We start from the raw sequence: 23,918 nt of genomic DNA, 5'->3' as shown, positions 1-23,918 counted from the left end.
CTCGATACTATTCCACTATATAACATAAGAAGTTACTATTTTATTATATAGAAGAGAGAGCTCTATAGTCTTCCCTATTCCATTTATAGCCGTCAGCAGCCCCTAGTTCCAATAAGTAAAATTCAATAAAGTTCACAAACGAAAACCTTACACTTTCTTACTTTTCAGCGCCTCTTACTTTAAAATTTAGCAAACTTTAAAGTTACAGGTTCTTATTTTAATCGTAAAAAAATATATTATATAATAAAGAAGTATATATAAAAACGTGTAAATTGCATCTTAGTTAATGCAGATTTAATTTTAGTGTATATGTGTTGGATTCGACTTACGACCAAATACATAGAAGACAGAGATTAAAGAAAAATTATTCATTAAACAGATACAGAATAAATCTACATTAGAAACTCTCGTTCTTATTAGTATTTCGTATTAAGAAAACTATTGTTAACCGAATTTACTTGACTCTGTTGAGTTGGTTTGAAACTAAAGCATATGTCTAAAAAAACTGCTTCTCTGCTTCATCTTCCCTATATAAATTGTTACCGATTCACAAGTAAAAAAATAATTAGGTCGTACAAAATCCACAAAGAACTCCAAATAGATGTGAAGGGAAAGATTTAAAGTATTTTTTGTTTAACGCACTTGACGTTGAGCGATGACTCGCGAAATTTCTTTTTGGACATCCACGGGGAAAATAAGTTTTACCTTACAAAACCTTCGACGAAGGTGAATCCTCGTAAACAACGTTGGAGCTACCTTATCACATCTGGTAGTTCTGTTCTGTATATTAACACCAGATTAAAAACGCATTTAAGACATTGTATACATTACTTGAAGTTTTGAGACTAACTATACAGATAAAGTATATATTAGAAATCAGATATGATAACGAAAAATATGAGACTCCAAACGACTTATAAATTATAAAACCAACCGAAATTTCTACTTTAAATTATACTTACCAGTTCTTTTATAACGACGAACAATTGAACAATTCGAGGATATTTTAAAAAGCTCTCAATCAAACAAATTCAGTTAAATTAAAGTCCGTCTCAAATATTTGTTAGGCCTCCCCCATCACTACCGTAACAGAATTAATTACATTTATTTTACCTCAAGTTATATTGTGAAGTGCTATTAATCCATTTAAAACTTCCTAATTGTCCCTTTTTGAATATCAATGTGACAAACTCGAAGGGAAGAGCGAATCAAGTGTACTGTGAAACGTAGTTAGGTTTATGAAGGGGAGTGTAACTCGTAGAAAGGGCCAAATATGTTGCCTTGATTTAGGTAATCATTTTCTTTGAGATATATATTCTAAATGGTTTTTAAACTAATAAAAAAGCCAACGTTTGACGAGTCACAATCAACTAAATACAATAATAAGTTTATGAACATTTTTTGTATTATTAAGATAATTAAATGACAATTAATTTATTAATACGGGGTATGAAGATCCGCTTATCTTATTGTCTATGAAAAAACTTATCAATGCAATACACACACATATTCACGACTAACATCAAAATAGCATTATTATGACTCTGGGAGGTGTTCTCAAATAGAATTTAGAATGTGCAGATAAATATATATTTACCTGTATATTTTGATTAGCTGGTGTCAGTAGCTCAGTGCCGTTGAACCACTCGATGGTGGCAGCAGGGCGGGCGCCTGAAACGCTGCACATGAGCGTCAACAGCGTTCCTTGTGTCACATGTTCGCCTACTCCCGATATCGCTATCTTGTTTGGTGGTACTGAAAAAGTGATACTTAAATGAGTTTTCTCTATAGCCATTAAATTTCAGTTTTATTAAAAATATAAATATTATATATAAATTAAAGTAACGAGGTATTTTTGTGACAAAAAACAAAATTCATATAACGTTGTATAATCATTAAAATATTTACATTTTGATACCACGAGTAATGCAGTTGTCGAAATCATTATTATTTCTAATAAAATTAAATGTTTTTGTAATAAAGTTTGGACATTCGGACTCGAACAATGAGTGTAACTAAGTAAAAATCATCACCTGTTCGAGTGTGTCCCTCGCGTGTCCCAAATGTTTTATTAGCAAACTCAGCGAATGTGAATAAGTTAGTAGATTGCACCCAGGAGATCGAACCCAATAGTTTCTGGGATCAAGTTTTGAAGAGCTATTGAAATGTCGCTCGATGGCGGACGACTCGGGTTGTGATTGTTTTATTGTCCGATTTCAATCAAAAGGGAACTCCCTAGTTTAAGTATTTAATAGATAATGAAAAAGGATTATATTAAAATATGAAAATATTAACAACTTCGGCCTTGCATATTTTATCGTTTATGTGAAGGCACCTATCGGTATTATAAACTTATTTTAAGTCATCTATAATAAAAATTTATAGACTGACGAGTGACGACGATAGTTATGGTTTTTATAAAGCACGCATTTCATACATACAAAACATCTGTTTTCCTTATCTCATTACATATTAATATTTGAATTATGAATGGGCTAATTTGATTAAAATATCCTCTCCTTTGGCAAATATTATTATATCAATGAATTACAGGCGAATTTCCGTGGTCACTTAATATAGAAATATGGATTCTTTGATGTGAAATAAATCGACAAATCGACAGAAACGAGGAAAATCCTCTAGGTGCCGATAAGTAATTACTTCACAAGTTACTTTTATAAGTTATTAGTTGGAGCGATGAGAAAATAATTTCCTATTAACTTATATTGAGCTAGATTATTATCCGCATTAATTTCTCTTTATTTTTGGCGATTAAGCTAACAAAATCTACTACAGTCAGTTTAGTATAGAATTTAGGTAAAAAGTTAGCTCATATTGTTCCTAGTCCCTCACTATATATTATTAAAATTGATGCATGGCGCAAGTAAAAAACAAAACCTATGTTGCATTGAAAAATAGGAGGAAATAACATTTTGGCGTTTTTTTTTGTTTTTTGGCAATGGCTACATTTTACCTAACTGGTTTCTACATTTGGTCGTAGCTTAGATCCGGCACTTTTTCATACTTTTAAGTCGTTGTCCTGGGTCTAGTTCCCGCGGATTTTTTTTATTTAATTTAATATTTTCAGTATTAAATCATATTTTACAAGATTTTATTATAGATTTAGGAGCTATTTTTTCGCTTTTATTACTTTTTATTTGAGCAATGCAACAATAATGACTTCCAATGTCTTAATACAATTATAGGTTTGAAGGAATATTGAATTTTAGGTGGAAATCAGGCGTATATAACAGTTGTTTCGTTAAAGTCTGACGAGGTGAATGCTTCGGGATGCGTCCAATATTGATAGAGGAGCTTAGAAGCAAAGTGAAGTGTTGGCAGTTTCGGAGTAGTTATGCAAAACAAACACCAAGACGTGTGCAACTTTGATTAATTGTCCCTCGAAACTTGATACTGAGACTAGTCCACGCAAACAGCTTTCCTCATTTTTTTATAAATTTCTTAAGTTTCATAAGCTACAATTCCTTATCGGACACTAAGATCGTAAGTATCTATGAGCGGCGATGTCACATAACAATAGGTGAGCCTACTGCCTGCTATGTATAAAATAAAGTATGTGTTACGGTATAATGTGGATATCGTCGAAAACCAAATAACTAACTAAAAAATTAAAAGAGAATCCACCAAACTAACATAAAACTATCTAAACTGGTCCATAGCTACCGTCGTTTGTAATATAGATGGCTGAGATAAAGGCAACTTTTAGATTTAGGTGCAAGATTCGTCCCTGTTGCCAACACGCCATATTTTACATAACAAGACATTAAGCTATCACTTGAGTGCTGTACTCCAAGCAATTTTCCGTGCCCCGCTCGATAAATTGCGAGACTCTAGCTAATAAGTGGCAAGATAGTGCCGCTAGGGATGGCTTTTTAAGCCTATTGTTGTCGATAAAATAAATATTTTTTTATCAACAACCAATAAAATAAATGTCTACTCTTGACATAAAAAAAAATTGATAGCTTTTAAAGACTTTGAATGTTTTGACTCAGAAAGGAAATATGTCGGCAAATTAATAGCATTTCATTTAAAAGTAAAATTGAAATTACTTTTAAGAATAGTTGTTTAGGTTTAAAAAAAATTAAGTTAAATAATGTAGCTTTATAATAATCCGGGAATTAATTCCAAACAAAATTTAATTCTATGGATATCCTAATTAACTAACTTAACTTTACATTCTGAAAAAGAGCAAAAATGTAATGAAAAAAGTTCTTAATTTAACGTACAAAAATATTATGAACAAAAACTGAATATCGTTCTGAGCGGCTCCATTTTGGCAATTTTATTATTTTTGTATTAATTCAGACTAAAAAACGTTTTAAATGTATTTCTAAAATATTAACTGAATGTATATGTCCACAAATGATCCCATTTTAGGTTTCGTAATTATTTATCAATTTATTAGGCAAGTAGGTGAACAGCCTCTAGACGCACACCGTCGACTTTTTGGGAATAGACAAGCCGCTTTCCTCACGATGTTTTCCTTCACCGTTCTAGCGAATATCGCATAAATAGATAGATAATCTGTGAATATAAAAAATAATCCAAACTCCGAGAATGGTTAATGTCTCATAATATGTGTCCTTAGTTAACGATATACATAGATGTTATTACTTAGTTCGAGACTGAAAACGAATCAAAAGCGCAAATTGTCATGAATTGTTTCTCATAAATATAAAAGTTCTTTTATTTAACAGTAGTAATACTTAGTCAAGTCGGCTTACAGTGAGTAATGTGACGTCATCTAACATACTTAGCGATGGGATTATAGCAGGAAGAAAAATTATATTCTACAATGGGAATGTGTAAAGTTTTATTCATATTTATAATGCTATTTTTTGAACCAGATATAAAATACAACAAATTCTACGAATAGTTCTATAGGTGTTGATTTGGAGATAATATTTTTAATTTCTATGTTAATTTAAGTTCAATAATGTGAATGGAATTGTACCACATTAATTAGCAGGTCTGTTTTACGGCGATTTTAGGTCTATCGACACCAGTATGTCCCTAGCGTAATAGGGGTCGGAAATTTTACCAGCCAGCAATATTGAAAGGTCGATAGGATGCGGTGACGTCGGACACCACACTCTCAAGTGATAAATGAATTACTGAGTGTTAACGTCAAGATAATGAAGATTTCTCACACGTAAATAATATACAGTACATTTTTACCACAATGTGGTAATTAATCTTTTACTGGTAGTATCTTATTTGCGTGGCTTCTGTATTAAAAATAGCGACTACTCAGTGGGTACTGCCGAAGCCTCAGCTTGCTGGGTAAAGGTAAACATTATCACAAAAACTGCATAATATTGTTGTATTATAGTCAATAATAATAGAAGCCTGTTTATAATTTTATCATGTTATCCTACATATCCTTCTATATCTGCTTTCCCTATCATTTCGTGATTCTTCTGTATAACATAAACTTAAATGAAAGAAATGAATACAGTGAAATAGATTAAAAAATATTATTTTGTTTCATCGTGTAAACCTTATTTATCACTTTTATAAAATCAAAAGTTGAAGATGTGGCTTATGCGGTATATAGTAATTGAACATATTTTTCCTCTGCTTAAATCTGGTTTAAGCCAAGATTTTATCACCTAGAAACCGGGAAGCTTTGAAAAAGACTGAAAACTTAATTCCCGAGCTTTTAAGCGGATTACAAACCAGCTTTCACAGGTAAAATGATTAACAGAAATTCCTTACCCTTTCATACAATTTCAAAAACTTTTTTACAATGTTTAGTACAATATTTAAGAGCAAAACAATTTATAATTTTATTTTATTCTTTTGAAGGCAATATATATGCTAAGATATGTTATATATGGTTGAATTATAGTTAAAGAATTATTTTGGAATTACGATTGTCATATATTTTTCCTAGTTGACTTTTATTTACATTAGATAATCCTCAAATTCTATAAAATTATCATCAAAATAAAAAAAATATTCAGGTAAAGAAAGCTTCACTTATCCCGAAGCGCCCGGGATAATTATGCTCGTTAATTTCGCGATATCGCGCTTTCCTAATGAAAATTTATTTCTTCAAAATTAAACTCGGAAAGACTCGACTTGTTGACGTTGAGTCACTTTGACGTAAACGTGTTTTAACTTTTAATATAAGGTTTAATTTAACGGGTTTCCGCCGTCCTAAAATACTTTCAACGTGTTATTTTGTAATATGTTTAATATACGGAATGAACGCTCATGTCATCTCTTTGATGACTTAATTCATTCATAACACAGAGCTGTGTGGCAGTTTCGTTTTGGGCCGCAGTCCTTGTTTTGTCGGATTTAGTATTAACAGAAGTAGGAATATATAAATGCATAGACGTGAACATGAATTGAGGTAAACAATTTTGTATAAAGAGAGAACTCTCGAGTTTTCAAACCAGCCAGTCTATAAATAATCCTCTAAATTAAAGTTTATTTTATCGTACTGAATTAGGGTTGCCGGTACTTTATTATTTATATATAATAAATTTGATAAAATATAGTGCTAAAGTCTGAGTGAAAACTAACTAAAACAACTGTAAACAAAGTGGAGTAATTGTGGACTCAATAACCGAACTTAGACCCTTATTCAGTCCGTTGTATAAACGAAGTAGAAGTACACACTTTTGACTTTAATGTGTCGCTTTTTTTAACCTAATTTGACCAAATCACTAAGCAAAGGAATCTTAGGTAATAGGAGGTTTAGGTGCTAGAGGCAGCCCTACTCACCGTGATCTCAAATTTTAATATGATTTAAGAGCAATAACTTGGAATTAACTTCATCCTTATTTTTTGTCGGATTATCATAATTGTATGGAAATCGTTTCTTGGGGTGAGTGTGGGGAGAGAGTGTCATTTTATATTACTTAAGTATTCTGAAAATTTTCATATTTTCTTATAAAATCTTCCGAATGTCATTTAAAGGTTCCGATTTAAAAGATAATTTAAGAACGATGGTTATCATAGTAACAGTTGTGTTTATTTTGTGAATAAATATATGCTCCAAGCTTTGTCATTAGATACTTTAATAAATCACAACTAATGTTGTACACATATTTACAAATTTTCTGGGTATATGTTTTACATCACACTCACACCAGGCATTTTCTCTGCTACCCCGAGGGCCAGATGTGAAATATCCACTAAAACACCCAACATACTTCTGTGGTGGCATTCTACCACGGTCCCGGCAGTTATACTTCCGGCTATCTCCAAAATGTAAACATCTCTTACTCATACAATGTGTTTTCAGCGGTATTTTCTTCTTCACCGCAATCATGACATTTTGGTCTCTTTGATTCAGATAACACCCAAAACACCTATGCCGTTTATTAAGAATTGGAAAAATGGCCTGTACTGTTATACACTATAGCCAGCTATTGAAGCCACTGTTGACAACGTAACATTTAGAATGCAGAAAGCTTATACGTAATCTTACCCCTGACATCCAATTTGAGTGTCCTTATGATGGGATTGTCGAGGGCGGCAGATGACACGTTGCACACTAGCTCGCCGTCAAGCTCCGTCCGCGTCACGGTGAGCGGAAGCACGTGCTTTACCACCGACTGTTCTGTTATTGTTTGGGCTGAAACAAACAATATATAGATGTAATGAGTTAATAAGTGTTAAAATTTGTGTTTACGGAGATACTCAAGGGAATTTTTTCGCAATCTAGGTATCGCTCTCTCTTAATACGTTGACTTAAGATAATGAATAATACAATGAATTGTTAAAATACGATCAATATATTTTTTTAATATTATTCAAATTGATACATAATTATCTACCTGTTTGACCTTTAGCATTTACATTTATCAAAAGTATAATTTAAAATAGTTAATACGGCTTGCTATCGAAATAATTATCAACTACTTATCAGCAGGATAAACCAATAAGAACCGTATAAATTTATTTTCTCAAAAGTTATTTACACCAAAACCGAAACGCACAGTCAGCACCTTTCCATCCTAAATATCAGAACTCGGATAGTCAGCAGAACAAACTGTAAGGCTGAAGCCGGTCCGCTTACATCGCCAGTATCTGTTTGCAGCTATGTTTTAGTCTTGTTTAGAAATCGTTATCTTGTGTTTACTGAGGCGTGAAAATTTACCTATTTTTATAGAATTAGATTGTAAAGAAAAATATGTTTCATTAAAAATTCCTCAAACGGATTGAACTATTATTATTGAAAAGTTCCAAGTGCGAGGAACCCGAGTCGTTAGAGTAGTTATGTCATAGCATATAATAATGTCGAGTCAGCATTTCGCGGTGATAAATGCTCTTACATAGCGAACGGAAATTAAACGTTATTTTGTGCTTTTAAAACATGATACCTGGGTGATGTATGTCCTTAAACCCAGTCTTAGGAATTGTAGTAATGCACGCGAGAGACGATGCAGGTTGTAGAACATAATGTAGCATGTTGTCCTCTTATAATTTAAAACAACATTTAAACATATTTCAGTAGTTGCAAATTGATTAACATATTTGGTGTACGGGAAGGTAAGGCCTGTCTAAAAATGTTTTTTTAATATTGAATATTATGAGAGTCTTGTGTAAACACACTCTTAAACAACATTTTACATGTCGGTATTGTAATATTGTGCTTAAGAAAATGTGCAAGATTTCGCCTCTGCGAGTTCTGTGTACGAATCCCGGGTATAACAGCTACATTAGTTATAGTTTTACTGACAGAATCATTAGCGCTTGAAGCTCTTAAGGATCACTAAGCATTATCTCACAAAAGCTTTATATTTCATACAATATATCTATCACAGTACATATCGCAACTATGTCATGAGTTACGCGAGTTCTTTTGTATTACACACTGGACTAGTCGCCACCAACTTCGTCTTTCATCCAGAGATAAATAATATAATAGAGAGTCGATAGGAAAGGCCATATCTAGTTATCACAATTACATATATTTAATATTGGATTGATTAGATTGGAATTAAAAATATATAATGCAGCCACGACTGTACAGCAAAAGAGTGTGTTTTTTTTATGAAGTAAACAAAAAAGCTATCAAGGTCCTATCGAATAATAATAATTCTCTTAATGAGTTTTAAGTTTATATTTATTTTTAGTTATTATTGTTATTTGTTTTTTTTTATTTTGTTGCCAGTTTAATTTATTCCCTTGCTAGCTTGCTTGTGTTTAAATGTAAGTATGTGTGTAAACTTTGTGATATCATATTTTTTTAGAACTTATAAATATATAGAAAACTGTTTTGCTTGAACTTAAAATTGTCACAAATAGATGAGTCGAGATGAAGTGCACTGTCTAATGGTTACTTCGCTTCACTGAGTGTTTCTTATATGAAATAATATATATAAGATATAATTTAGTATTTGAATGATAATAAAAATCTTTCGTTTATATAACAGACTACAAAATATATAATATTTATTTGAGATAAAAGTGACATCAGGTGAATACAGTCATATATTCATTGAAATGAATTTCAGTATTTAGCATTAAATTGCGCCTTACGGTAAAACTAATATAGTATTGTTATATACTCTGGCATTCAGAACTATTGAAAAATATGACAATCTGAATAGGTTTATCGAGATGGGGGTTTGGTGAGCTGGGATTCCTAGAATTCCGACGAACCATTTATTTACGGATTATTAATCATACAAACAAATATCAGTTTTTTTCATAATTATTATACGAGGCCAGATTTATTACGTTATACAAAGGAATTACTTAATTGTAGCTCATTTATAATTCATTTATTTTGCCGTGCTCAGCCCAACGATAGAGTGGGTTACACAAATACATTCAGCACAAAACCAATACAATTCAATATTAAAACAAAATCTTGTAAGTTTCTAAATAAAATATAAACACAGAGTAGTGATGTCCAGTCGTCCGTAAAGATTTATCGATGGATTTATTTTCGGCGATTTTGATTAACGGTGCAAAATAAAGCGAAGACCTGACCCGGACCTTTTCTAATCTGATACGATAAGGGCTTAGAGATGTGCGCCCTCGATTGTTGTAATTTATATTGTGCTGCCAATATATTTATTTATTTTTATCGAGCTCAATCAATAATTTATGAATGTTTGTTCAATATTTTATAGATTATTTAAACAAAGACTTACGTTCGTTTCACGAAACATTGGTTTAACTTATTCTCACTTAACTCTAGTTATTAATATATAATATTATTATATGAAAAGCATTGTTAAACTCGTCAATTTCTGCTTTAAGCAGTTCCGTCTCACATTTCAAACAGCAGGTGGAGGCAATATCAATCGATAAATATTTTATCGATACTGCTGAGCTCAGCACTAGCACATAAAACGGAAATCTAACCCAATGAAGTGAAAATTTGTTCGCATCTGTTACCTACAGTTTCAAGGTTTACATGAAATATGTATAAGTTGTGAAAAATATTGTTTCAAATAAACGGATTTGGTAAAAGCTTTATGTTGTGTTCATTCAAGAATTGAAATGTTGTGAAATAGAAAGCTTCGAAAATCAATTTAGCTTAAAATAACGTTGGTAGAAAATCATAGTTATTATTTATTTATATACTTTACCGAATAAGTCAAGTTCTGGATAAGTAGTATTTATTCTGGTACAAAACCTTTTACAATCAACCGACAACGAAATAAATTGGAAATAATTCTAGTCCCAACAATTCGTTCCCAGATCAATGAATTAGGAATAAAACAAACGGTTAGTTTTTTGCGAAGAAAAACAACATTATTACGTACATAAGTATCAATTAGACCGACTCCGTCGTAAATCCAATTACCCGAAACCTAACAAATCGCGCAATAATGTTTGTCCGCGACAGCCTCCTCGAATACACTTATTGCCGACTTGATTTTTTAACTCACTTCAAATGTATGTACAGGATGTATTTGTAACTGCAAATATTTTATAGTCATGACTGAGCATAGCAAGCGGTCAGTTTAATAAATTAAGCTACTTTCACAGCGATATGTCTTACAGTATTCTACTGGTGGGTGCTGCTGCATAGGTTTAATCCATAATTATGCTACAGAAGCGGACTGTTCGCGGTATTTGTTCTGTTTTCCCAAAGGAGTCGGTACGGAATAAGTTTAAGGCATCATATATTATTACACTATCTGGTCAATATATTGGAGCCTTATTGTATATACAAAACAAATATTAACGATTTTAAAACAAATGGTTACTTTCACCAGTATATTAGTCGAAACAGAGCCAATTTGAGTGTACGACCAACCAGGCTCCAGAAGATAACCCACTCCTTATATGGAAATTATATTTGTTTTTACAACAAACTCCAGTCAAAATGTATGACTCAAAACTTAGCGATTAAAAATAGTGGCGGAAAGTTTCTTGCCAGTTCTTCGCCCTTGACTTGCGAACTGGTAGTAAATGTAATAATTATTAATACCATAATAATTATGTTTACCTAAATAAATAAAGTTATTGTGAGTTTAAGCTGTTGGCAAACTGTGGGTAAATTCATAAACATATGACCAGGGTGGTGACAGCAAAAATGAAAGACGCTAAACACCAGTAGAAAGTGGGCTGTCCTTGGACCAGTTGAGTTTGCGATGCAATGTGGAGTTTTTCCAGCTGTAGTTCTTGCAGATTAATCACAATCTACGAAGCGCTTCCCCGAATGTTTTATATTCTCACCTACATATGATATCAGGTTAGAATATGTACAATACAAATACATTAAAACAAATCAAATTAAATATATTATTAAAATTTACTCCCGAAACCTGTTTTCATAATTGGTATCTTTTATGAAATATTTTGAGATTGATAGAATTCTTCAAATTTACTTATATAAAAAGTTTAAATATTTTGTGAATCAATACTGTTCAAATAGTCTGCAAACGGTAGTATAAATAAAAACACACCATTTGAAAACAATGATTTTTATTTTAAATATCGTTAAATTGAGTTATTCGAGTGCATAAATAAGCTTAAGAGCTGTGACAAAATAATATTAACGTCCTGCTAAGGTTGAAATGAAATTCCAAAGCGAATAGAGACGTAAACGAAGCTGAAGTCACGCCTTATTGGAGGACGTGAGCTGGGACGACTGTACGCAGCGGAGAACATTTTCATTTTTAGATAGTTTTTATTGCATTCAGATTTAAAGCTGATTAATATGAGCTAAGAGAACTGTCAACGATTACGTGATTTCAGTTCCTCGAATAACACGGGTATTCCCCTATACAACGCGGAGATTCCACACATTAAATTTCTGTACTGTGACATTTATAATGACTTTTACGCACTAATTTCGTACATAATTTTTTTCTTAATATTTGTAATAATATAGTTCCACTATAACGAGAATAGTTAAATATGAATCATTTATAGATAACGCGTTATATGGGGTCACACGAGCGCGTTATGAGAAAAATTTCTACATTGCGTTTCCTATAACGCGGATGCAATCTACCGTATTATAGGTGAAATTACTGTATTTACAAAAACTATTATCCTTATCTAATTCGTACCGGAATCAATTCTAATACTAAATCTTTTGTATAAGAAGTCTTGATTCGCCGCAATCCTAACTCGATTTGTCAAGTTTTAGTGAAATATAAAATGATGAAGCATGCGAAACAGTCCAAAGTTAGCCTCTACAAAGTTTATTCTGTCTAACTTCATAGATTTCAAAGCGAACAAGTTAAAGTATTTTATCTACGCTTCAGGAGCACCTGCAAACTATCCACTTTAATTAACGAAATTACACCAGTTGCAAACTTTCGCCGATATTAATTAATATTAATGTATTGCTTATTTGAGTAAAGATTGCTCAGGTGTTACTTACTCAAATAGATGTGACGTGCGACCTGTGCGGTGTGTCAACTTTGAGTTATTTCTGACAAACGTCTGTCTTTTATAAAATTAGGTTCTTTATGTATATACTATACTGTTTGAAATTTACAAATCCGTAAAATAATTTGCAGTTTTATCTTTTTTAAAATAACTATTATGAAGTTTCGTGCTGCATTATGCGGTCCTTTAAACAAAAATCGCCAACGAAGGTAACCCTTCCCTTTCAACTCGAGTTTACGCGCTCCATCGCGAAAAATCCTCAATTCCCACTCGGATTCATTTTAAATTCAATCATTCCAAATATCTCTTCAAAGTTTTTAAACTTTATTTCCTCGAATATTTAACTTCGTTTAAATAATAGTTCTTTTCCTTTTTTTAACATTTATGTTTTTCTTTTTGATAGTTTCATTCATATGTAGTTTCCAAGTTACGACAATATCGTAATTAATACGGTTAAAGTAATGAATAATATGTTAGTAAACTTGTCTATTCAGAATAATAAAATAACTTGCGAAATAGCTGTTTTGCTCAAAACTTATTCACTCATTTCGTTAACTAAAACCAAAGTTAGTGCTTAGCCGATTCACAGAAGTTAAGCTTTAGAAGGCAGTATGTAATTAAATTAATGTTAGCTGCGAATCAACAAAGTTGTTATTCTATAACTAAATACTGTTTAGTAATAATATGGCTCTTTGAAGCTTACGCAATGTTTGATACATTTAACCTCATTTTCTAAGTAACTAAGAACTAAAAAGAGCATTACTGAAAAACTACTAAAACAAATCTCTTCTTTACTCTAATTATGTATAATATTTTAAGTTTCAGACGAAAGTCTCAATTACGCTATTATTGTATGCAAATATGAGTGATGTCACCTAGTGAAAAAATTATTAACTTTTTTGAGAATTGTAATGAAAATAAGTTAAAAAAATGATATACCCCTCAGTAGTTTACAATTCCCAAGTTCTATAGACTAAGTTTTCATTTTAGGTTTGTAGATCGTGGATACGAGGTCTACACAAACAGTATGGATATGCATATCAGTGGTTCACTTCGAGTTGCAGTAGTAATTGAGTTCGGACCACACGCTTTGTCCTCGCATTCTTAATTATGTCGTAAGTCATGAGATTTCGCAACCAATCATATTTATGACTAAATCTATATCGAGCTTGACTAGGCTTGGCTAGTGTTGCCATAAATACATTTACTTAAAAACATTTTAATTATTTTTAATACGTGATATTATTTGAAAAACTTCTATCGATTTTGCGACATTTCACATATTTTTTGTGTTCATTATTAAATTACAATATAGAATGGGGTATTAAAGAAAATAGGATTGCAGTGATCGCCTAAGAGGTAGGTATTGAGCCGTCGGTCATATTCCAGACACATGCTTGCAAGCTTGGTATCAGCCGTAAGTTCGTATGTCGTACTATCAACAAATACAACAATACTTCGAGTGTCGAAGACCAGAAAAGACGGGCGGGGCACTTGGAAATGCAAAAAATCTTATCGCGAGAAATGAATATTCCCGCTAGGACTCTGACGCGAATTATAAAACAAGACTTGAAGGTCGGTGCTTATCGTCGGTATACAGGACATGCCCTAAATAAATTTGTACAATTAAATAGAGTGGATCTATCAAAACCCCTTTTGCCAAGATACGCAGATGAAAAGCACAGCAATATCCTCTTTACAGATAATTTTTTTTAGAACACTAATAGAAGAACGCTACAGTAAGCAAAGACCTTAACCCTTTAGACAAGAAATTATGGTCAGTGATAGAGGACATGGCCTGCTCCAAACGACACGGCGACATTGAGTTTCTTAAAAAGTCTTTGGAGCAAGCAGTGGCGAATTTTTTTTGGAAACAGTGCGTAAATCAATAGATTCATGGGCAAACAGATTCTTTAAAAAAATCTTATTTTTGCTGAGATTTTAGTAAATATGTAGGTTTAAATTTTAATAATATTACATCACTTCATTTAAAAAAATCATTTGCTGCGTATCGTAGGTCGTCGTAGCCTCTTGCTACGCATAATAAGTCAACGCATTCGGCTGCTGCTACAAATTAATGTTTCAATAAATTAAAAAGTACGAAACATGCTCTAAATACTATTTTAATAATAAAATCCTTCTTGAAACGCGCTTGTACCCTATCGCATGTACCACACACACATCTGAAGTTGTTCCCAACACTTTGGCTGTGTTGACCGAGACTTAGTCGGAGTTGTCTTATACGGAGAATGGTTATTATTACACACCCATTACTCGTATGGTGTGGTCGGCAGATTGATGTAGCGGCTGTGTGGGCAGCGTTTATGATTAAGAAGCTTTAAATTATTCATACGTCTTTACAATTAAATGTCTATTGATAACTAATTTAAATTGTACAATGCTTATTTCTAGGGTCAATGTTCAGTTTTTATCACTCGCCTGAGCGACGACATTTGTATTATTCTGAAAAGTAAAACACAATAAGAGACACCGAACAGAGTTTGCCAAGTGGCAAACTAAATATAATGAGTTCGTATATGCCGTGTTCATTTATAAATTAAAATTAAATAGTTCGCTAGTTAACGTAGTTTTAATTATCTCGAAGCGTTAATTTCCCTTGGCGCAAGCGTTTGCGTTGCAATCAAATGTATTCATTAGAGTTTTAAGATTGCTTTTTAAACTACTATATGTATATTAAAATAAAGGTTAAGTATCATATTTTTGACTAAACAATACAAATTTAAGGCAACATTATTAGGAATGTCAGTACTAGTAAATAATATTCAATTTTCTCACACAAAATGTTATTTTGTAGCGAAGTCCACGCGGAACTATAAACTAAGAGTCCGGAACGGGTTTTAATTAAAATTCTAAATTAAAAGCAATGTTTTGGCAGCCCTGCCACAGACCTCACCGATCACTGGAATAGATTTGTTTTTGTTAACTAATTAAGTTTTATAACCTTCTCAAAACTAAATTTAACAACTACGTGAAATATAGATTACAATATTGATTGTTTTCAACAGAAAGTTTAAATTTTTACTCAATTAATATTGGAATTACTTTAATGAATACGTTTCTATTTCTAGAGCTTGGTAAATAATTAAAACTTTAAAAACACTCTTAAAACTGCATATCAGAACACATACGTATAATATATCAACAAACTGACCGTATCCAATGTTTCAACAGCAACGACAAATTGAAATCAGGATTAGTTCAGTATTTCACTTTATTTTATTCCCAACAGTTTAACTCTCGGTTAAATAAACTAAAGGGATATAAAACTAATTTTGGTTCACAGATTTTTGTCTAATTTCAATGTATATTTTGGTTAAATTTTTGATGTATGGTAACAATAATAATATAAAACCAAAACGAAGTAGAATAAATTCGATTAACACACACACAGACACAAATCAAGTTTAAATTCGTATCAGTTCGTTTTGCTAGGTTTAATAATACTCTATACTGTAATTAAAATCATTTTCGTAAAGCAGTTTCTATTAGGACTTTCAAAAAAATGTTTTCACAGTTATAAAGCGAGACTTTAGTTAAAAAACTTTCAATCGACAACGTCAGTCGGTAGAATATATTTTTCTTTTTTGCGTGAATAGCAATAGAATCCAACAAAACCCGAATCAATAAACATCGCGGCTCGCGTCACAACTCACAATACGACGTGGATCGTCCATTAAATTTGAATTTCAATCGCTCCGTTTCACGATCGACACATGCTGTTGTTCTCAAACTGCTTTTATTGATATAATAACTTATTAATTGTTACTAAACTTATTTCAAGTATAATATCCATTCACCTAGTTTCAGAATATTTTTTTTTGTTTTCAATATGAATAATAACATGTACTTGTGCTAAAGTGCTAAACGCTTATACGTTATAAGCTGGAAATGAAGAAATTAGTTAAACTACATTATTTTTTCTTTCTAAATATTAAAGGCAAAATCAGTTGTAAAAAAAATTATATAATAGCAACAAAGTTTGACGGTCACATAAAATAATAACGCGTGAAACGCTCTGTGACATTATTTCATCTGACCCGTCATTAGATTGGCATAAAAACGAACTTGTTGACAGGTCTAACATTCGATACGAAACTTTTCAAAATGATCGATTTTTTATTACACATGGAATTAACATTGATTAATGGGCCTACGCAATCATGATATAAAGATAGCATAAATTAAATATAAATAATATAAAATATAAAAACAAAACAGAATAATATTTCTCATTACTCAAACTGTCAAAATACTTATAGGCTTTGGCTAACATTCTCGTCTTCTAAGGAATATTACATGAATCCTAAACGAATACTCCTATTATTTTCTTATCTACAAAGAGTCCTATTACTATCTCATAAAAGATATATCTTTACTATTTATGGTTAATACAAACGGAACGTCAAATGTCGGTAAATAAAATCGTAATAGAAATAGTTAGGCGATACAGTACACTGAAATCCCATCAAAATCAATTCCAAACAACTAATGTAGATTGATTGACGTGGAGTAAAATTACCCGGACTAAAACCCAAAGCAAGCAGAAATAAAACACACAGTGTTTTATTAACTGATATCATTTAACTGTTTGATTTATAGCTTACAATTTTGTCGACTGACGTTAGTTTCATATATTTTATGTTAGTTGGATGATTTGAATAATGAACTCGGTACGTAACAGGAAATAACCCTATTATGGTGACTGATATATCATTTACTAGTTTGGTTAAAAGTTTTAAATTTTATTAGAACAATATTGTTCATGACTAAACAATATGAAGGAGGATGATATTTAATACACACAACATATTTATTTGAATAAATGCTTTGAGTCTGTTTTTGTTTTCTAGATACATATTTATACTCAGTTTGCCGAACTGAAATTGTTTAATGTTCCCAGATATATGTACGTACGTAACCCGAAAAAAATAATTTAAATAAATATGCAAATAGGTTGCAATTAGGCAATAAGATAGTGATGACCATAGTAAAAAATAGTGGTTAGAAATTGGAATATTGATTCACTCACTCAATAGCTTGAATGTATTTTCAATAGAGCCTTTTTAAAAGGATCTACAATCCAAACAAATCCACAGTTCTATTTCGCGCATATCTGATTTCCATCAACAGCCTGTCCTGACGAATATTTCACTCGGTTTACTTTAAAAGAGAATGGAGTATGGAAACTGACGAATACAAACATTCATGGGAAATGTAAAAAAGATGAAATTGTGATCCGACTATGCGAGACACTGACGGCGAATAAATAAAAATCACTTTGTTTGAGAGCTCATTTTTCATCTTGCGGTACTGTACTATTGTCGAAAATCCAAAACACCGTTTGGTAGGTTTCATCTCATGCACTTAATGTTATAGATTGACTTATAAAAAACGCAACATTCTTGAATTTACTTACTAGGTAATGTCAATAACAATTAATTGAATTTTAAGTCGATTTTTTTAAAATAAATAAATATTAAATCGTTTATTTGCCAAGATAGTGGTACAGTGGTTAGATGGATCAACTACAAATATTCGCACAATCATCTATATATAAATAGACATGCAAGTGTTATATCAATTATGACAATGTCTTATAATAAGAACATAAAATAATGTCAAAGTTAAGTTATTTACAATTGGTGTCAAATCTATGATCCAAATACTCGCCTACGCTATAAACGCACCTTAATTCAAAAGAGAAACATATATTACTATAACATATCTGCAGTATATTTTTTACGAAGGAAACTCTCCAGCGCGTAGCATCGCCGTTAAATGATAATTTCTCACAAATAGGCTTAGCTCATATACCCCTTTCAATAATGAAACTTGCGTCAAAGTAAAATCTGCATTTTATCGGATAATTTGAAATTCAAAGGATCTCCCAAAATTTCACTGGATTACATTTTGTTCGGGACTTCCTGTGTCAGTAAAAATGGATACTTTGACTTTAAAACCTTTAAAGTGAAAACTATTATATTTTGGTATCTACACAGTACTAGTGTGTAGATACCAGATCGTTGATCACAAAATAACGACTACTTTTGCTTGGTACTGTACTCTTTTAAATATGGTGAGATATGTAATCTAGAAGCAATTCTTTTGACGTACAAACAATGTCTTTATGTATACTAACTTTAAGGAGAATAAATATTATTTGCTTTCAACTGCTTATTTTTATTTTAGATACTTATTGGATTCTAATGTAATTAAACAATTAGGTTTTCATAGACAACTACTACGGTTTTTTATTATTTATTTAATCCTTTATCTTACATAAATAACTGATATATACCCTTTTTATAAACTATTCTGCTTCAATAACGCTAAATAAATAGCGATTTTCGCTTTTAAAACAACCTTCCTCAAAGAAGAATCAAATAAATAACATTTAGCACGGTGGGGCGTGGGACAAACAGACACTTTGTATGCGCGAAGAGCACAGAAACAATAAAACGGAAATCGAAACGATTGTGGTAAACATTTTAAAAGAAATTTTCACACTTCGTAAACGTACATTACGCACTGTGCAACGCATAATTTACATGACGGCTAACTTTTATTATTATCTTTTGCATGTTGTTTCTATTTGTTGATACGGGTAATGTTTCGTTAAATTATTCAATATATTTCTGATTTCATATAGTTTTGGATTGCCCAAATTAAAAAAAAAAAAACTTTTTGAAGTAGAAAATATCAACGCGAACATAAAATATTCTCAAAACATTAAAATTTTACGGATTACTTATATATTTTATTCACATACTATGTCTGTTATTAGACCGTTAACTATATTACATAAGCATAAGTAAAAATCAATGATTTGAATATACATATATAAATATTGAAAAAAAGTAATGTAAAGTAAACACACATCCTCATAATATCAATAAATATCTCTTGTGCAGTGGGTAAGTGACGCGTGCTACGTCGTAGGAACGAATCGATAGGTTTTTAACAAATTCCCAACGTTTAAGCTGCTACGAAGTTTGTTTAGAGTTTACAGTTTGTTCATGTTTACGGGCTTAGAGTACGTACTTTATAAAAATATTTTATTTTTGTTCGAAGCTACGTGGTTTTAATTTAGAATAATAGACTGTTCGAGGAAACTCACGGAAGCAGCTTCCTTAAAAGTTTACGTAAGTATTGTGTAAAATCTACAATCTTATTGACGTTCACTCTTACCACTTAATGTCAAAACTAATGTTGTTAGATAAAAACGAACCCAGAACGTTGCTGCAAAAAGAGGTTCAGCTTGTAATACTTTAACTGTTTTAAAAAGAGACAATTTTTCTAATTAAACAAAATATAAGCCAAAAAAACAATTAAATATTTTATTCAAATGAGTTTTTGCATTAATTGTCAAAATATAGAGATAGAGTAGGTCACACTCGGGAACTAATTCACGCAGACAATTGCAACGTTATCTAGCTATAAATTACAAATGGGAACTCATTTTGTATTCACGGCTAATTCCAGGGCAGTTAGGTCATCGAGATTAAAGGTTCGGTTGCATTCGACGATTTTGATTTTGTGCACGTTAGGCGACGTGAAATTTGTTGATATAATTTCACAAAGTAATACTGCTGGATTAAATGTGTATCATAGCTTTTATTTCACAAAAAAATATGCAATAAATCATTATAATCTTATTTGATTTCCAAAATTTCTCAAACTTACCGTCTAAGCGCTCCTTCCCATTGAAATACCACGTGACTTTGGGCTGTGGCTTTCCATCCGTCACCAGACAAGTGACATTCACCCTCGCACGCTCCAGCAGTGGCCCGTAGGATTGACCGTTTGTCAATATTTTTCCATCATTCGTGATCACTTCCACGGCTTTTGGTTTGACTGTGGACAAAAATATTATTTTTAGAATATTTTTTATAACTTTAAAAACTTAAGAATCTTAAAAAGTTACTTGTCAAGGCTTACTTTAAAATTACACGAATGCGTAAATGGTTATAGAGCATACAACTGTGGCAATTGTTGTGGAATGGTGAACATTGTTTTTTTTAAAGACAGTTTTTAATAATTTTGGATGTTTTAGATAAAAACCTTAGTACAAATATAATATAATTAAAGTCTGTATAGTTTTTCCTAAGTTCTATTACAATTATATATGTATATAATTATACCATATATATATATATATATATATATATTATAAGCATTTTCTCCTCATCGTCAATATTTCAGAGGCAAGCGGCCAAGTAAATTAATAAAAACCTTTCCAAATATAATACCGCAAAATGAAGCAACATTCAGGATATTTTTAGACTTAACGAGAGGATCCAAGACGTGACCCACATCTAGATCTAGATGAAACTGGATAATATAGTTGCTTCCCGTGACTTTCTTCGCATATTGAGAGTCCAAGATAGCTTTCCTAGATTGCTACGGATATCCAGCGAAGGACTCTCACTACGAGGCGAGTAAAATCCAAATATTTTATGCTCAGTATTATGAGTTTGTAAATTTACTAAAATATTCAACTATGTTTTAGCTTTGAACATATTGCATAAGCAATGAATACATAATTTTTGTATGCGGGATGTAAACAGAGAGAACTTTTGATTATATTGTATGATAATTGAAAACGGTAGGACTGCGAAATAATGAACTTAAAACCTACGAGTACGCCTTGTCATTATTCCCTTTGGATAAGTACAATCGAGGCAAAAAGGGTCTTTAAAATAAACTGTGCATTGTAAATTTACGTTTAACAGAATGTTCAATTAAGATAAACTAAATTTATACATAGTTAATAAAATATATATACGACAAAAATTGTCTTGAATTTTGAAATATCAAGCAAGGCTTTTTCTAAATAAAATTTTCGTAGCGTCCATAAATTTTCAATCTTTTATTGCTATTCTATGGTCAGCGACAGGCATGAAGACGCTACGTATGACTGACTTATCTGACTACAGAAGCAAGCGTTACTCTGGTTACCTTTTATTTGATGCTGTAAATCGAGGAAGTAAATGAAAATAGCATTTTGTAGAGGAGTGTACCTGCTCAGAGTCAATCATACCATTCCAAGTAATGACATTAACTGATTGACTTCATTTTATTCCACTTAATTAGCTTCCCCTCGCACAAATTATGTTTTTAATTTCGAGACTAATTTACTAAGAAATAATGAAGCCATTGGTATAATGTTACGTCCTCAGGAAAGATATTTATGAATTTTATACTTTTATGGCATGTTAAGGTCCTTACGAATAGTGAAGTGGGCTGTTCAGTAGTTCCATCGGCTCTTTAAGTAAGGGTCACCAAACATATATGAAGACTTCGCTAATCAAATATGGTATATGACATATGGCAAATCAATTTGTAGTTCAATGGCACGGTAATATTATAGTTGAAATAGTCAACTATATTATCATAACAACAAGTTGAGGTTGCTGATGTGCTTTCCCAGGTTATGCAAGGCCTCACGTATGTTTGCAGAGATGCAATATTATGAATTTAGTGCTATAATTAAATAAGGAATTTTTTTGATGCATATTGCATATCTTGAATTCGTTTATTACAAAGAACAACACTCAGACTGAAGGGGTTGGTACGCTGCCTCACACTAGACCAAAATATAGACCAATGTTCTTAAAATAAATAAATATTATTACAATAATATTGTGTAATGATCATTAAAATTACGATTAAGCCAGGTTTAGCGAGGTTGTAAAGGATTTTAATAAGTGAACAAAGCGTTTACATTTTGTAACAAATTGGTGAACATTAATGTCGACGGTGTAAATATGCAAAAATAATTTAAAGATTCAATAGAGCGTTTTGAAATAAATTGTATATAAATTTAATAAAATGACATATTCGAAAACTTAATTTATTTATTTACTATATACAAAATTCTGTAGATGAAAACATTCATTCATACTTCATATTAAAACATAATATGATACCTACTGATATTAAAAATACTTTATCTGTGATAAATGTTAAATAAAATACATCTATGTTAGCTTATTAAAAGTAATGAGCTTAACTGTCTTTCCTATTATACTTATCTATTATATCTTATATCGTTAACTAAATGTATCAAAGGCTATGTCAAATTAGAAATAATATCAAATAAGAAAAATATTTGTGACAGCTGCGACGGTTTATGACAGCGCCGATATTCCCGCCAGAACTGACACGTGTTGACAGATGTCATGTGTTATGAGGCGCAGTGTCAACTACGCTTCTTGTTTGACGAAATTAATTGAAATAGCAATATACACCACAAGATTAAAATCCTCCGTAATTTAATTATTTGTTGAAAACTGACTTAAAAGGAGAGCGGCTAATCCACTGCGCGAATTAAAAACCTTGTCTTACCCTTGCCATGAGTGTCACGTGTAAAGATTTACTGTTCAGATAGACAAATCTAAAAACTTATCTCTTTAAAACTTGCGTACTCTATACAAAGTTTGATAATAAATCGCACGATTCCGATAGCATTCGAATATTTCGATAAAACATGAACTTTGTCGAGTTTCCTGCGAAAAATGAGTTATGGTGATTTTGTAAGGGACGTACGCGACGTTGTTAGAAATAGTATTTTGTGTCAATACAATAGAGTTGATATTCTTTTGTAACTCTTTCGACGTGTCCCAAGGAAAAGAATTTGAATCGACGGAATGGCATTTTCAAGGATGCGTACTTTTTCATTTTAAACTTCGTCGACTCATGTATTCTCTTTTATTTAGAAAATTGAGTGTTAGTTGTTGTATAAATATCATGGAGTATTGTGTTTATTAAGCTATTTTGGTTTAATTACGTATATAGTCAATATTTTATTCTTGTTATGTCAAACGTCTCAAGTTTTCCTGTAGCTTCGTACACGAGTTACTATACGTAAAAGTTACCTAATTGAGGATAATTAAGATGATGAGACAATGAGAATATTCTCATCGACAACCATAAAATCGCGAAAATTATTTTAGCATCAATAGGCTATAGATGAATGTTCAATACCACTACCACAATATTTAAATAATAATTATTTTTCAAGATAAGACAAAATACGTCCTACATGTGCCCCT

At 31.6% G+C, this 23,918-nt stretch overlaps 1 protein-coding gene across 5 annotated transcripts in view; it reads right to left on the bottom strand.

Annotated features, from left to right (window-relative positions):
* The window catches only part of LOC123720001 (hemicentin-1), a 180,525-nt gene that overhangs the window by 27,219 nt on the left and 129,388 nt on the right, over window positions 1-23,918 (bottom strand). For all 5 annotated transcript variants that reach the window (XM_045676388.1, XM_045676389.1, XM_045676385.1 and 2 more), the window contains exons 5-7: window positions 20,548-20,718; window positions 7,466-7,612; window positions 1,598-1,755 (exon numbers count right to left, since the gene is read on the bottom strand). In XM_045676388.1, the coding sequence (XP_045532344.1) occupies window positions 1,598-1,755; window positions 7,466-7,612; window positions 20,548-20,718 (476 nt within the window). The remainder of the gene's footprint in view (window positions 1-1,597; window positions 1,756-7,465; window positions 7,613-20,547; window positions 20,719-23,918) is intronic.

This window comes from Pieris brassicae, chromosome 2 (assembly GCF_905147105.1).
Source record: "Pieris brassicae chromosome 2, ilPieBrab1.1, whole genome shotgun sequence".
Classification (NCBI taxonomy): Eukaryota; Metazoa; Arthropoda; class Insecta; order Lepidoptera; family Pieridae; genus Pieris; species Pieris brassicae.
Note: the sequence above shows the minus strand (reverse complement) of the source record. Positions and strands in the feature narration are given on the sequence as shown.